Consider the following 15,198-nt stretch of genomic DNA (forward strand, 5'->3'; position numbering starts at 1 on the left):
ACAGAGGTCACACACTGACGAAAAGGCTGAGTGAACCGCATGTCGTATATCGCACACACCTTAATCTGGCTGACCGTTTCTTTTGTGTTGCCTAATCACAAACAGTTCATTCGAGTGAAGCGTATGATGTACATCGCACACACCTTAGTCTGGCTGGCCATTTCTGTTCTCTTGTCTCAACGCAAACAGTTCATCCGAGTGAACCGCATGACGTATGTCGCACACACCTTGATCTTGCTGACCGTTTCTTTTGTGTTGTCTAATCACAAACAGTTCATCCGAGTGAACCGTATGCTATATATCGCACACACCTCCATCTGGCTGCCCGTTTCTTTTGTTCCTTCTCATCGCAAACAGTTAATTGAACTGAACCGTATGCCCTGCATCGCACACGTAACTAAAATCTGAACCATGTTTGATGCATTCGTCATTGCAAACATTCTGCACCTTTTTTGATGGGTTTTTTACACCACCGTTTGTGATTATTGCATCGCACACAGTTTCGTCGAAGGGTCTCAGATCGTAGTGTCGCGTTAGCAGCAACCTGTAGTAGTGCTCGTACAAGCATGTCATGGGCGGCCATGCCGTCGCGGTATAGGCTATGCTAGCCTACTCAAATGTATATTCATCCAATCAGAGCTCCAATAAGGGCTCCCTGGATGCTACAAATAGGGGAGACCGAAGCCTCACAGGGGGTCGATTCTTTCACCTTGTAGAAGACATATTGTAGCTCTCTACCATTGCAATACAAAACAAAGCAGGAGTAGGGTATTACACCAAGAAGGTGGCGCAAACCTGGGTACTTCTTCGGATTCATCTGTAGTTCATCCATCACATCTCACACATGACTTAGGATTGTTGGACATGTTTAGTCCCTGGTCGAACTCTCGAAGAGTTGTTGCTCACAACTCATATGTAGGTTTTAGAAACCGACATAACCATGGCAAATTTATTTCACTGATCATGGTAAATTTAGTAATTGATCATGGCGAATTTAGTACCTATATCATGGCAAATTTTAGTTTCATGTATTTGCCATCAAAATTTTACTTTATTGCCAAGACAATGGCAAATTTTAGTAAATGATCATATAACCTTAATAAATTTACCATTAAGAAGATATATATAAATTTGCCATGTGACAAGTTATAAACTTCCTAGAATTGCCATGTGGACATTTCAAAGATTTTTTTACACCATTGACATGCTTTTTCTGGGAAAAAGGTTTTTTTACGAATTTGCCATGTGACCGGATATGGAACATGCCATGCTATGAATTTTTTCCATTAACTTGCCTTGGACCATGGCAAATTTATTTTACAAACCATGAAAAATCTAGTCAAATGGAATAGATTTTCCATACTACTTGGCAATTTTTCACCTCAAACATGGCAATTCTGTTTTACAAAGCATGGAAAATTTAATTAAATGGATTTTTTGTGTTGAGTACAAAATGGTTATAGCACATACAATTGATTTGCCATACTACATGTCAATTTTTTCACCTCCACCATGGTAGGTTTATTTAACGAACCATGACAAATTTAGTTAATTGAAATAGATTTGCCATACTACATGGAAATTTTTCCCCTGGCCATGGCAATTCCATTTTATGAAGTATGGCAAACTTAGTGAAATGGAATAGATATGCCATACAACATGGAAATATTTTCCCCTCCAGCATGGCAGGTTTATTTTTTCAAGAAACATAAGCTGCAGAGGCTATTTTCCTAACCGGCGCGTCCAGCCACATAAGCTGGGCCGGCCGTACAAACCATCTTGGCCATTTGTCAACACCTGCTAGGGTTCTTCTTTTTCCTCTTTTTTATCTTTCCCTTAGGTCGCGGGAGTCCCAGTTTCATGTTTTTCACCGGTTTTTTGGGCTGGGTTCCGGGGATTTTCATTTACCCGGTTTTCTTCTTTTTTGTTTAGCTTTTTCTTTTTGTTTTTCTTTCTTGTTTTTTCGTTTCTCCATGTCTCTTTTTATTTTTCATATTCAATGAACTTTTCAACAAATCGATGAACTATTTTCCAAAATCGACGAACTTTTTTCAAAATTGATGAACTTTTTTTCAAATTCTATAAACTTATTTCAAATGCGATGAACTTTTTTGAAAACTGATTAAATGTTTTCGAATTAAATAAACTTTTTAAAATTTCGATGAACTTTTCTTAAATTCGTTGAACTTTTTAAAATCAATGAAGTTTTTTGAATTTGATGAATGTTGTCCAAATTGGATGCACTTTTTTAAAATTCAATTAACGTTTTTTTTCAAAATCGATAATTTTTTTCATTTTTGTGTGAACTTTTTTATGTTTAGTGAACTACTTGTAAAAAGCAATGTTTTTTTCAAATTTGATGAACTTTTTTCAATTCAATGAACATTTTTTCAAATTTGATTTTTTTTCTTTCAAATTTCATGAACTTTTTTCAAAATCAGTGAACTATTTTCAAATTCAATGATCATTTTTAAATTCGATGAACTTTTTTTGAAGTTTATGAACTTTTTTCAGTTTTGTGAACTTTTTTGAAATTGGTGAACTTTTTTTAAAAGATTTTGATGATCATTTTTCTATTTTTTGTGAACTATTTTTAAAATTGATAAACTTTTTTCAACATCATTGAACTTTTCTTGAATAGGGCAAAGTTTTCCAAAGTTTTTTAGCATGTTCATGAACCTTTTCCGAAATCTGTGAAGTTTTTTTAAGAACATCATGTAAGAGCGGCTATAATAGGTTTTAAGGTTTTAGCGCTGCAGTAAGTCACTTGCAACCGCTCGTCCTAGTGGTTAGCTCAACTCTTGTTGGATGTGTAGGTCATGAGTTCAGCTCGCCGCGGTTGCCCTACCTTTGCATAGTTTTCGCGCTTTCTAGTTCCATTTTTATGCGGTCCTCTTCATGGGCCGGCCCACCTCGTGCTGTTGCGAGCGCGCGTCTCCTAATCGGCGCCGACTAGGAGCTTCCCCAGGGAGCTCCTAGTCAGCGCCTTCTGCGCCAACTAGGAGTTCCAACGTCCACGCTGCCGCACTTATGGCCGGCCCAAAACAGAGGCGCAACCAAAAGGAAACAAAACAGAAAATGGCACATGGGAGAAGGATCAAACCAGCGACCTCCGATTCCAGGGTACAACGCGCTTACCAGTCGGCCACTTAGGCACATCTGATAGCTTACATCGTTTCCCCTCTTTTCTTGTTTCCTTTTCCCTTTTCCCTTTTTCCACTTTTTGTTTTTTTTTCTTCCTTATATAATTAATTCTTTTCAAATTCGTGAACTCTTATCAAACCGATGCATTTTTTTCATTTTTTGATGAACTTTTATCAAATTCGATGAAATCTTAAAAAGTTCATAAATCTGAAAAAAAAGTTCACCGGATTTGAAAAAAATAATAGATTTTAAAAAAAAGGTTAATCAGATTTGAAAAAAGTTCATTGGGTTTTTAAAAAAGTTCATCACATTTGAAAAGGTTCATCACAATTGAAAAAAAGTTCATCAATTTTGAAAATAGTTCATCAAACTTAAAAAAAATCATCGAATTTGAACGAAACTTCATCAAATTTGTAAAAGAGTTCATGGAAATATAGAAATAGTTCATGAAATTTGAAAAAAAAAATTCATCAATGTAGAAAAAAGTTCATCGATTTTTTTATAAAAACACAAAAATGGAAAATTATCAATTTGGAAAAAATGAATTTTAACAAAGACGAATTTGAAAAAGAAAAGGAAAAGAGAAACCAAATAAAAATAGCCCCGAAAATGACAACGAACCGGGAAAAAACCAGGTTTGGGAAGATTCAAGAAGCTTCCCAAAACCGGAGGATTCCCATGACTGGAGAGAATCAAAAGAAAACAAGTTAGGCATCAGTTGTTCCTCGATGGCGTAGTGGTTCTCTCATTCGAGATTCAGTAAGAGATCTGCAGTTCGACTCCCGGTTGCGCCACCTCCTTTTTGAACTATTTTTAAAGAATAAAAACAACATTCATGGGCCAGGCCCTCCCACCAGTGGGAGGGATGCGCTTCAGGTGCCCGTTTGCGAACGGGCGCTTATGCACCAAATAGGAAATGCCCCCCCCCCCGGCACTGTAGTTTTGTCTCCTGCATGCCCACTGCGTCAGAATGAGTTGAGTGGATTGAACTTCGCATTGCAAAATTAGTTGGCACATTAATAGTTTTGTTTCCTGCAAGTACACTGCGTCAGAATGAGTTGAATGGATTGAACTCTGCATTGCAAAATTAGTTGGCATATTAAAGAACTGTAGGAACAAAAGCTAGCCGCGTTCATGTGTGCAAGTTGAAAGCAAACGATAAATCTCATTAAGATTGAAACAGAAGTTGCAAACATGACAACAATGCAGTGACATACGAGGAAATGCAGCTAAAACAACCCCTAAAAGGATAACCAAGCTGGGCTCATAAGCATGCAGTGTACAAAGTACAAACGACTTCCGGAGGGAATGGTCTGCCCAACACCATTTATCCATGTGCAGTCTTGGGGGATGCAGATTGAGCTGAGGAAGCACTCGAGTGGAGTGACGACGAGCTCTAAGAGACCGCTTCGAGGATGGCGTCGACATTCAGATCACAGCAGCGTGCGATCTGCATAACTTTGCCCCTGGTAAGTGGCAAAGGCGTCTTTTGAAGGATCCCGAGGAGTTCGGACACGTGTTGCAGCTTGGCCTTCTTCTTCCTAGTGGCAGAGGAGCCAGGGCGGCGCCGCGCCCCGCCATTGAAGGAGTTGCCGGCTGCCTTGCGCTTGGTAGCACGCTCAACAGAGCCCACCCTTGGCATGTCATACACCTTCTGGATACGGGAGCTGCGCCATGGCGAGGACGCTGCCGCTTGGGCGGATGACGACGTAGATCTTGTCGGAGAGGCTGGAGGGATCGTGCCGCCCCTGTTACGACAGTGGCAGAGCCGCCCACCTCACTGGTAGCGATGGCATTAGAGGCGTCATTCCCTGTTGTTCGCACTGCACCGACCGTGGCATCAAAGGGTTAAGACAAACTGCTATTATCAAAAGATTCCATTTCCACAAGTGCAATAGTCTACTCGCATAGGACGCTACTCAAATTGAACTACAAAAATGTCTAAGCACTATTGCCTCAATTTTGGGAATGTAAATCCCTCGTTGGTCTGAAAGCTGAATGTTTCATTCCGACGCCTCTCCTCTTCGATGTGCGACGCTTCATTCAACATTTCGGTTGCGCTACGAGGCCTCTGATTGTCTAGCATTGAAACCGCAACTTTCTCCATGTAGAGTGTCGTGGGCCATTTCGTAATGCATTCCTCAAAGATGCACTAGCATCAAGTTAGCCAGACATAAGGTAGCACAAGCTGCGTCTGGCATAAACAACCCATGAAATAATTACCTCAGTATCAATAAACTGTGAAACAATGATAGGAAATGGATCAATCAGGGCATATTGCAGTCTAGGACGCCAAAATATCTCCTGATGATAAATTCAAGGCATTACCTTAGTAAAATTGTCCAATGCTATCTGAAAGTCTCCAGCTCGGAATGCAGCATCACCCTTTTTTCTTTGGATCAATGACTCTCGCATTAGGTCTGTCCACATTTGGAAAGATAGCTACAACATGGAGGATGATGAAGATGTAAGCCCACTGAATAAAAATAAAAAATAAAGGTGAAACAAGAATGTATTACCTCCATCTTATAATCTGGAACAGAGGGAATAGTTCTCTTTAATTACCTCATTTGGAAGCCCTTCCTCTGGTTTGTATCCCTCCCTCTCTAGAATCTCATCTATGGCAGTTAGGTCCGGCAGGAAACGGGTTGCTTCCATTCTAGACACTCCAATCTGTATGGTATATATATTGCACTTGTTAACTATGAAAATATTTTTCCTCATTTAAATTTTACAAATTTCCTGACAGTGATCACAATTAGGACACACCCGATGCATGTTTTTATGACATTTACATGCATTATGATTAAGTTAATTACTATACCTTGTCTAACATCATTCTTCCTTGTAGCAACTTGATAAGCTCGCCTGTTGATGTCCTTCCCTTCTGCTCAGGATCCACACATACTAGACCTATCTCAGGGTGTGTTTGGTTCGGGAACGAAGTGTAATGGAATGCCATGGTTCCATTCCAGTGTAATGGGTTGGTTCCGTCGTTGTGTTTGATGTGGGTAATTTGAAGGAATGTAATGGTTACATTTGGGCATTTGGTTTGAAAAATGGAATGGATTTGTAAGTGATCATCAATTCATTTATGAAACAAAGCGAGGTAAACATTGAATTGGATTTCGAAACAGGGGTTTGAGCATGAACTAATTGGGATGAAGCAATTTTTCTTTGAGCATTGACGAATCGAATCCATGCAACGAACAACGGTGTGAGCTACGAACCGAATCCAATGCATCTTCTTATTTTTGGTATATAGCCTGGTGATTTGTTCGATGGATTTCTCGACCTCCATTTATCAAGTGTCCGAGGAATTGAAAAATGAATATAGAGTGTTACCAGTATGAAAAAGTAAAATGTAACATCCTCTTTGTGGAAAGAGGACATGGATTTCTTACAAGCTCCATAAATCTCTCGGAGACTGTTCTTGTAACATCTGGGTAGTCCTTGTGTCCTGTTATTACCTCCAAAATTATTACACCCAAACTGAATATGTCTGATTTAGCTGTGACCGTACCTCCATGTAGGTATTCTGGTGCCATGTAACGCCTACATCACAAGGTTAAGTTTGTGAATTTTGAAGATACAAAATAACAACACTGTGCAGGGGAAATATTTTGTAAACCAATAAAATAGAATGGATAATTACAGTGTTCCATCACGACTTGAAGTGCTTATAGTTTGTTGTTGATAGATTAGTCTTGAAAGACCAAAGTCTGTAATCTTTGGCTTCATAGCATTATCCAGCAATATGTTCACCGGCTTTAGGTCCACATGGAGCACATGCTTACCTTTTTCCTCATGAAGGTACTTTAAACCATAGCAAATCCCGGAAATTATGTTATAGCGGGTGTCCTACTCAAGTCCAGAAGATTCATCTACATTTTTCACAAAAAGAAATAACATATTTTTCACAAATTATGCAAAAATCTATTTTGCGCTATGGATAATATATGAAAACACTGCAGATTCGAACTGTGTTCTCCTTCGTCATGACCGATGTGTTTATCGCATATCCATAATTAAGTTGAAAACTATAACAACCATATTGTATACATGCAAATTAAGTTATCCTAACCCACACTGCCCAGCCAAAAATATGGTGAACGAAGACTATGAAGTCATAATTAACTGTCGAACATCTTAAGGATCTCAAAATTATGGTATAGACATTATGGAACGAAAAAGTCATAGGCAACTGAATATATAAACACAGACGCACACGCAACATATGCCCGTGTTCAATTGTTATACCTAAAATATAACCAGAAAGGCTTCCGTTAGGATAATATTGCAAGCAAAGCAGCCTTTCAGAGGATGTGGTGTCTTTGAACCCGAGCACATGTGTGCTCTGTATCTGGGCGGTCAGTAGCGTCTCGGGATTCCACGCATTAAAAAAGTGGACCAACTTTGTGAGCGACTGAAAATATGGAAAAGAGGGAATACACATGAGCTGACAAAGAAGGAGGGAGGCGGGCGTAGACGGCAGCAAGCTGAGCCATGGCTCAACTTGTCGACATCTTTCCTGATCCGTGGATCAGGTACGTGCTTTTTGTTATCTCTGGCGGCGGAGGAGTAATAGGAGGAGTGGGGGATGGGTGGGGGTCAGTCGTGGTACTGTTGTCTCCTACCTCAGGCCGCTGGACTTTTCTAGTTGCGGCAGGGCTGAGTTCGTCCGGAAGTGAATCCAACAAGAAGACCGCATTGACCAGTGGGCATGAAGTTCCTGATACAGCTAATTCAAAGGTACCACACTAGTTCATTAGACTCACCTGATGTTTTTGCTCGATTTTGGATCCCGTGGTATCAATCTGGAATTTCGTCCTCATGCTGCGCAGATCCATGGTGCTTGAGGAGGTCACCGATTGCGGGGACGGAGCAGCATCAGAAACCCGCGGATAGCTTTGACGAGCATATTTGCGTGCGGGAGGTGGAGGTGGGAGATCAAAGTGAGGGTTCACCGCAGGCTTCCGAGTTCCGAACAAACGATAGGGAAGATGGACCTAGAGCTCCAGGATGGAGCCGCGGGTATTTCCATGCTCAATACAATAGTTCCGAATTTAATGGTGTAAATTTGGAGAATCACTTTTCGTATGTGTGTGGTTGGTTGCATATAATTTGAGGTGCATATGAACAATCCGAGGTCGTATGTGTGTGGTTGGTTGTAATTACAAGAGTACAAAACAGGGACACATCATTTGATTGTGAGCTGGATGAATCGGCATGCACATATTGTTGAGCCCTTGGATAAATAATTGAACCATAAATTGTGAACTAAAAAGATAGAATGTCTATGTTGCAAAATTCACGTGTGCAAATCTGAATGTGATTGCTTGTAATTATGAGACAACATACTGGGTAATTTATCTGATGTTGTACAGAATCACTACTTGTCAGGAATTGAATGATATGATCACTAGATCACATATTGATGGAACAAAATGATGTTTTTGTTTTGTATATGGTTGATTGAATAGCGATGGTATCCATGAATATTCCAAGACATTTCTGAATTTTACATTGTTGTTTTATAGTTTCATTTCCGCCTGTCAGAGTATAATCCTTCTATATAGAAGGAAAATATTGTGATCGTCACTATGTTGGAGGCCAAAGACATACCTGTTTTGCTTCAGTTTTTCACGTGATGTGATTATGTATTTGGGATTGAGGTATTAAATTTTCCCGTTTACACAAAGGCACCATTCAGACCTGAGGAAGGTTCAGATTTCTCATGCTCAGTTATGTGGTCATTGTAGATTTTAACCCGAGGATCTGTTTTTTCACAGCGTGTGGCAAGAGAGGTCGGTTCATAGTTTTGTGTATCAATCGAGCCGCACAGCTAGGAGGAAGAGAGGTGGAGAGGAGATGGGGCCAAACCATCATGTGGCAAGCAAATGAACAAGATGTGGTCCACGATGAATCTCTGGTAGTTGCTCCTTTCTCTTTACGACCCTTGACTCTCTGATGTTTAGTTCATAGCATAATATCTATTTTTAGCTAGATACCATCTTCGCAGATACAAGTTCCAAAATTAGAGTATTTGCACATATTCAGACTTGCCATTGGCACAACTGATATATTAGTAGGTTACTAGCCCAAAACATAGCTATAATGATGAACCTTTCAGCTTGATGCTTATGTCTTGCATATCCTTTTTTGAATGTTTTCTTTTGCATATATAAAAAAACGTCATGTGTAGGTTAGTTTGATGTGTTATGCCCATCCTAATTAATTTCCTATTTGAAGTTGTATGTCTTGTGCCTTTATGAAAGTGTTTACTTTTATCCTGGACTTGATGTTGCAAGCCTTCCTCATGAGTTCATTTGTTTTACATTTTTTTCTCTCCTTAGGTTAAAAGGACAGTAGATCAATCCACACCAGCAAGGGGACAAAGATGAGTGGTAGTACCCTCCGCTTGGGCCTGGGAGATTTATCCAAGTGTTTAGCATGTGTGCTATTTTCTGCCTTTGGATTCCTGAATGGAGTTTTCATGAATATCCAAGTGTTGGCAAACAATGGAGTTTTTGAGAATCAAATAGACATGGAGAGGAACTGAGGCAATTGTGATGTTCTAGCTATACTTTCCAGTGTTGAAGGTGTTGATAACAGTGCAGTATCTGTGTTAGGCAACAGGTTGGGTGGTTTACCGCCGCCTGTAAAGCGAAAGGAGATGGAAATGGTTTTCCACCACTTGTTGCGGCATGAGAAAGGACTTCCTGCTTAGAAAAAAGGTGTTTTTCCGACACAACCTCTAGACCTGGGAGGTGCGGAAATTGTGGGATCGAGGGGCACCATAGGAACAATTGTATTAAGGCTGCAAATTTCAGGTTGGCAGGGGGTAGCTGACAGTTCGTTAACTGGTATAGTTGCTAGTTGTGATGAGTTTTTGTTTAGATATGGCTTGTGGGGGTAACGAGATATGATAGGGTTACAGTTTCATCTTCTTGGATAATACTTGTAGAATTTGGATTTATACAACAATTCAATGAGTTATGCTATTCTCTAATAATAACACTATGTTCTCGTTGTGTTGTGCCGTTATGTACTGACAATTTGAAATCCATGTGTAGCACTAATTACTTAAGAAGTGGGACACACAATTTGAAATCCATATAAGCTGACAACTAATTTATTTTTCTTGATTAAATGGAGCATATGAGGTGGGCAATCCGTAGTCAGTTACTGAACTATAGATCCGATCGAAATGTATGCTTTTTGACAAAGCTCAATGCTCATTGACTTCATGGACAAAACAAGAAAGCTCAATGTATGCTTTTTTCTTCTCATTGAAACCACTTGAGCACATGAACATTAAGTTTTTCTCGTGGCAAATGCTTGTAGGTTTTCCATGGCCACCTTCCCCTCCTCAGTCGCCACCTTCCTCTCATCAGCCGCCGTCGACCTGTCCCTGGTCACAGCCCTCCATTGTTCTGCTGCCGTCCGCTCCTCCATGTCTTTGATCTTCATGCATTTTCTTTCTTGGGATGTCTCTTTTCTTGCATTGATGATGGCTTCCAATGATTCCTTCATGTCATTGTCTCCAACCTTCATGCCCTTTCTTTGCCATTCCTTCTTTCACCAGACCTTCTTGTAGGAGCAACCGAGTTGGGAGTGGGGCTTCTTTTTTCCTTTTTCGCCACTTGATGCATCATCAGCACCAACCATTACTGCATTTCAACCAAGCTCTTGGAGTTATTCATATTAGGAACTTCATATGCCTCTCGGTTCTTTCACTTCTCACTTTTAGGCTCCTTCCAACGATGATGCGAGGTGAATGCTTTGCCTTGCTTCCCTTTTCTCCCCTTTCCTTTTCCTTTGAACAAAGCTTGAACAACGTTGAGCTACATATCACAATTGACGAAACAAGTTAGACACCAACACATATAAAGTGGTAGGGAGATAAAGAAAAGAATGCAGAAATTTGAGCAAACAAACAATTTTCTTCTATGTTAAACAACATGTGTTCATCTACTTGATAGTTTTTTCTTTCCGATGGTGTTGAATAAAAAAACCCTCCTCATCCATGTCAAAATTGCACATATCATATTGTGTCTCGTATTCTTGAGAGGGGGTTTCTTGAGACACAAAATCTGGCGATGCAACATTCGCGTAGTGCAAAAACGTTTCATCATCAAGACTACATACATAAAAATTGAGTAACATAGGGACACATCACATCACAATTGCATTGAAAAGTTCGAATCACATCACAATTGCATTGAAAGGTTCGAATCGCATCACAATTGCATTGATGTTTTTTTTACCTTTGGGACATTTTGTCGACCAAGTTGTGCACGCCGATGGCAGTAGCGATGGGTGGCGCCCGTTCTTCCTCCACAGACGACGGCGGTCGGGAGCGACACGGGCTCCACGAAGACATTGTCCATGGTGGTGGTCGGGGACGAGGTACTCAGCATCAACATCTACAACAGTGGACGAGGACGGAGAGAAAGAGTGGAGGAGGACGACGGCTCGGACGCAAGAGGAGGACGGTCGGTTTGGTAAATTTGGTGGGGTTTGAAATGGGTACGGCCTGTCGGATTTAGCAAACGTGTTCGTGTGCCCCCATATCAGCCCCACATATGGATTGTGTTTGATAGGTGTCGGACAGCCCGATCGTTTGGGTTGTCTTTTGGTGTTTCGGGAGTGGGGGTGCCATTTTTATGTACCGACGGTGCCGGGCTGTCCGCCGAATGTTTGGGAAGGGTTTGAATGATCTAGTTGTAGATGCTGTAAGTAAACGTTGAAGCTCATGAAACATGCTAATTTCTTACTGAATCCAGTTCTGACAAATTCGGAACGGAGAACTAAAGCAAATGTTATTTGACGAAGAGTAGTTTCTCCAGCTGCTTACAAGTTGGGACACCCATCACGGAGAGCCACACGAGCGACACCCACGCCGCGGGCGCTGGACGCGCCCGCTGGCCAGCACCGGAGCAGGAGACGCCGTGGCAACGGGATCGTCCCTGAAGAGGACAACGATGACGCTGACGTTGCCCGTGCTGCCTGCGCGGACCGCGTGCTGGGCCAGCTCCTTGGCGAGCACGGTTGCCGAGACCGTGTTGTTGTCCGCCGCCTTCCCCCACTCCATGGCGCTCCGCGACCTGCTGCGCAGCTTGCGCTCCACCACGCGGCACGCCTCCACCGGCGAGACGCTGTCCCAGAGCCCGGCCGTGGCCAGGATCAGGAACTCGTCCCGCGGATCGCGACCCACCGCGGTCACCTCGGGCTCCGCGATCACGTACTGCTTGTACAGATAGCTCCCTGCAGGGCACAGTGTTACAGTAAGATCGTTAGCTAGCTACCATGGATCGCAGAAATTAACCAGAAATGGTCGATCCATCCAGCCAATGAGTATGTACATACCAAATGCGCGGGAGGTTGGCAGAAACTCGTCGACTGTGTTGGTGGATTCGTCCACGCGTCCCCCGCCGTTTTCCACACGCTGCTTCTCATCTGGCCTGTTTGGCTGTGACGCACACAGCATGTTCATACGTACTGTAAGCATTTTCTCGGCGATATAAAACAGAGTAATTACATTGTTTTTTCGACTACGCGAGAAGATAAATTGTGTATATGTACATGTCAACGAGGATCTTTGGATCTCGGGTGCCAATGCACACGAATTGAGAAAAAAATTCAGAAATTGCAAAAAAGTCAAAAAAAATCTTGAGAATTTTTGAAATCAAACATGATCATGTGTTGCACTCACGTGAAAAGTTTCGTGAATGAGTGACTTCAGTGGTATTATGAGCAATAAAAAAACAAAATCGGCACTATATAAAAGTTACTATTCACACTTTTTGTACTCATGATTTTATTTTCTTGCCCCTGGAGTCGGTCGAAGCTATTCCTTTACAAAAAAATTCACACGAATTTAACACCTACTAATGTTGTTTCCAAAAAAGATCAGGAATTTTTTGCTCTTTTTGCAATTTCTAAATTATTTTTTCCAATTCAGGTCCATTGGGACCCGGGACCTACTGGGTATTTGGGCATGTACCTTATACTACTATCTCCAAGAGTTGGAGATATATTTCCTCTGTCTAGTCTAGACTATACCCAGTGAGTACATAGATGTTTTGCAAATTACGAATTCCGCAAAACCAAAAGTTCATTAGAACTTGTATGTTCGAATAGAGACTGAAAATTGAGACCTTTGTAAATCAGAAAGTAAACATCCTTCCATTGTTTGGAAAAATTAGTCTACATCGTAGATTACCAAGAAATTGTAAGCCATATTAATTCGTATTAATGTTTGGTTTCTATTAATAGAAATCAGGTGGTGGGTGGAGGGGTACCCTCTTTTTTTCATTCATGTATACATACTGATGGTTCAGGCTTTCACCTCACATGTACTATAAAGCTACGAGCATAAGTTGATGCCTGCACTATGACTCAAATGGTACATTTGGATCTGACAACTCACCCCACCCCAGAGGAATGGGCAAACCTTACATGGATGTTTGATGGACTAGCTTGGACCGGCTGGTCCTTATTGTCTTTGTAGGGGTTCTGCACACACAGGAGCTGGTCATAAATAACTAGGCAAACCAAGAAAAGTTTTGGATGGGCAATGGCTTGGCTACAGTGACATTGCACGTGCACTTCTGCCCTACAAAATTCACATGCAACGCAGTGAAGGCAACCTCAAACATCCATCATAGTGTTTGGTGCCAGTGGAAAATATGCCGCATATATTTATCGCACCATATTTCCTGATCCTGTGCCACTCAAGCAAACCTAAATCGTACTTACTGTTGCTACTACACAAGCAAACCTACGTACTCGCCAAATGTGCAAACAAGACCTCCCAAGTACCAAACTATTCTTCTCATTTGTGACAAGTGTCCTAGTTTTGTGCTCCTTTGTGTTCTTTGTGTTCCAAGCATTTGGGGGCATCTTCTAAGAATTTCAGTTGCAGAGGAAACTATAATTTTTTTAGTGGTTTGAAACTCCGATTAAAGGAATGCGTTGTGTGACCTGACCTCTAAAATTTCTTGGAAGAGCCCGAGTACAAGATCGCACCTAGCTTAAGATTCTCCTTTTTACTTCAAATAGCCTTAAAATGGATTGCTTGTGAGTCTAGCTACTACACAAGCACAGCTTAATTACTTGCCAAATTTCCAAGGTACAACTGAGAAATCACATCTAGCTTGTGATACGCGACATATAGAGCTTTTGCATGATCTCCAAAAAGATACGAGACATGGAGCTTTCGCATGATCTCCAAAAAGATACTACGAGACATGCATAGAGCTTGCATGATCTCGAGAGAAAACCCTCGTAGCTTCGCCCTCTGTGCTCGATCGGAAATGAAGCACGAACTAGGCACAGCTAGTGAAATTAGAGTATAATCATCGGAAAGATACTGCTGTAATTACCCGGTGCTCGGAGGTGAGCTGCAAGATCTCGCCGCCGCGGGAGATGACGGCCCTGGAGATGCCGCAGTTGGCGAGCACCACGTACTCCTCCAGGACCAGCGCCACGAGAGCCGTCGCGCCGGCGACCGACGCGTCCACACCGCCTGCTCCCTCCAGCAGCTCCGCGTCCACTGTCTGGAACGCGTCCGCCATGGCCGTCCTCCACCATCCCTCCACGTCTCCCTGCGGCCCGTGGAGGAACCGCGGGGCCTCGGCGAGCAGCTCGCGCAAGATCTGGTCCGCGATGGCGCCGTGCAGCCGCTCCGTCAGGTAATTGGCGACGGCCGCGCCCGAGTGGCCGTCGAAGACCCCGAAGTAGTCGAGCCCCATGGGCGGCGACAGCTCCGTGAACGACGGCACGGCAGCCAGGGCGCCCGTCAGCTCCGGTTGCCGGCCTTTGAGGGCGGACAAGCCGTAGGACACGTACAGCGCAGGACATGAACCCCATCCCCATCCAAGCGACGACGGTCCCGCCGGTGCCGCCGTCTCCGCTGCTGGGGCCTCACCGTTGGTCGGCATCGCTATCTAACTCGTCTTTGCCGCGTTCCGGGAGAGACGGGGAGACCTCTGCAGCTTGGCTTCCGAATAGTGGTGCCCGAGCCTGTCTTAAATCCTCCTTAGAGCA

At 42.5% G+C, this 15,198-nt stretch overlaps 1 protein-coding gene across 1 annotated transcript; it reads right to left on the reverse strand.

The window, feature by feature from the left end:
* Window positions 1-11,921: 11,921 nt before the first annotated feature.
* On the reverse strand, window positions 11,922-15,153 carry LOC125548161 (probable protein phosphatase 2C 8). Its single transcript, XM_048711837.1, has 3 exons — window positions 14,535-15,153; window positions 12,517-12,619; window positions 11,922-12,414 (listed from the first exon to the last, which is right to left on the reverse strand). The coding sequence occupies exons 1-3, from the start codon at window positions 15,090-15,092 to the stop codon at window positions 12,020-12,022; spliced, it is 1,056 nt and encodes a 351-aa protein (XP_048567794.1). The 5' UTR covers window positions 15,093-15,153; the 3' UTR covers window positions 11,922-12,019.
* Between the last annotated feature and the right edge of the window lie 45 nt (window positions 15,154-15,198).

The sequence above is a fragment of the Triticum urartu genome, chromosome 3 (assembly GCF_003073215.2).
Source record: "Triticum urartu cultivar G1812 chromosome 3, Tu2.1, whole genome shotgun sequence".
Taxonomy (NCBI): domain Eukaryota; kingdom Viridiplantae; phylum Streptophyta; class Magnoliopsida; order Poales; family Poaceae; genus Triticum; species Triticum urartu.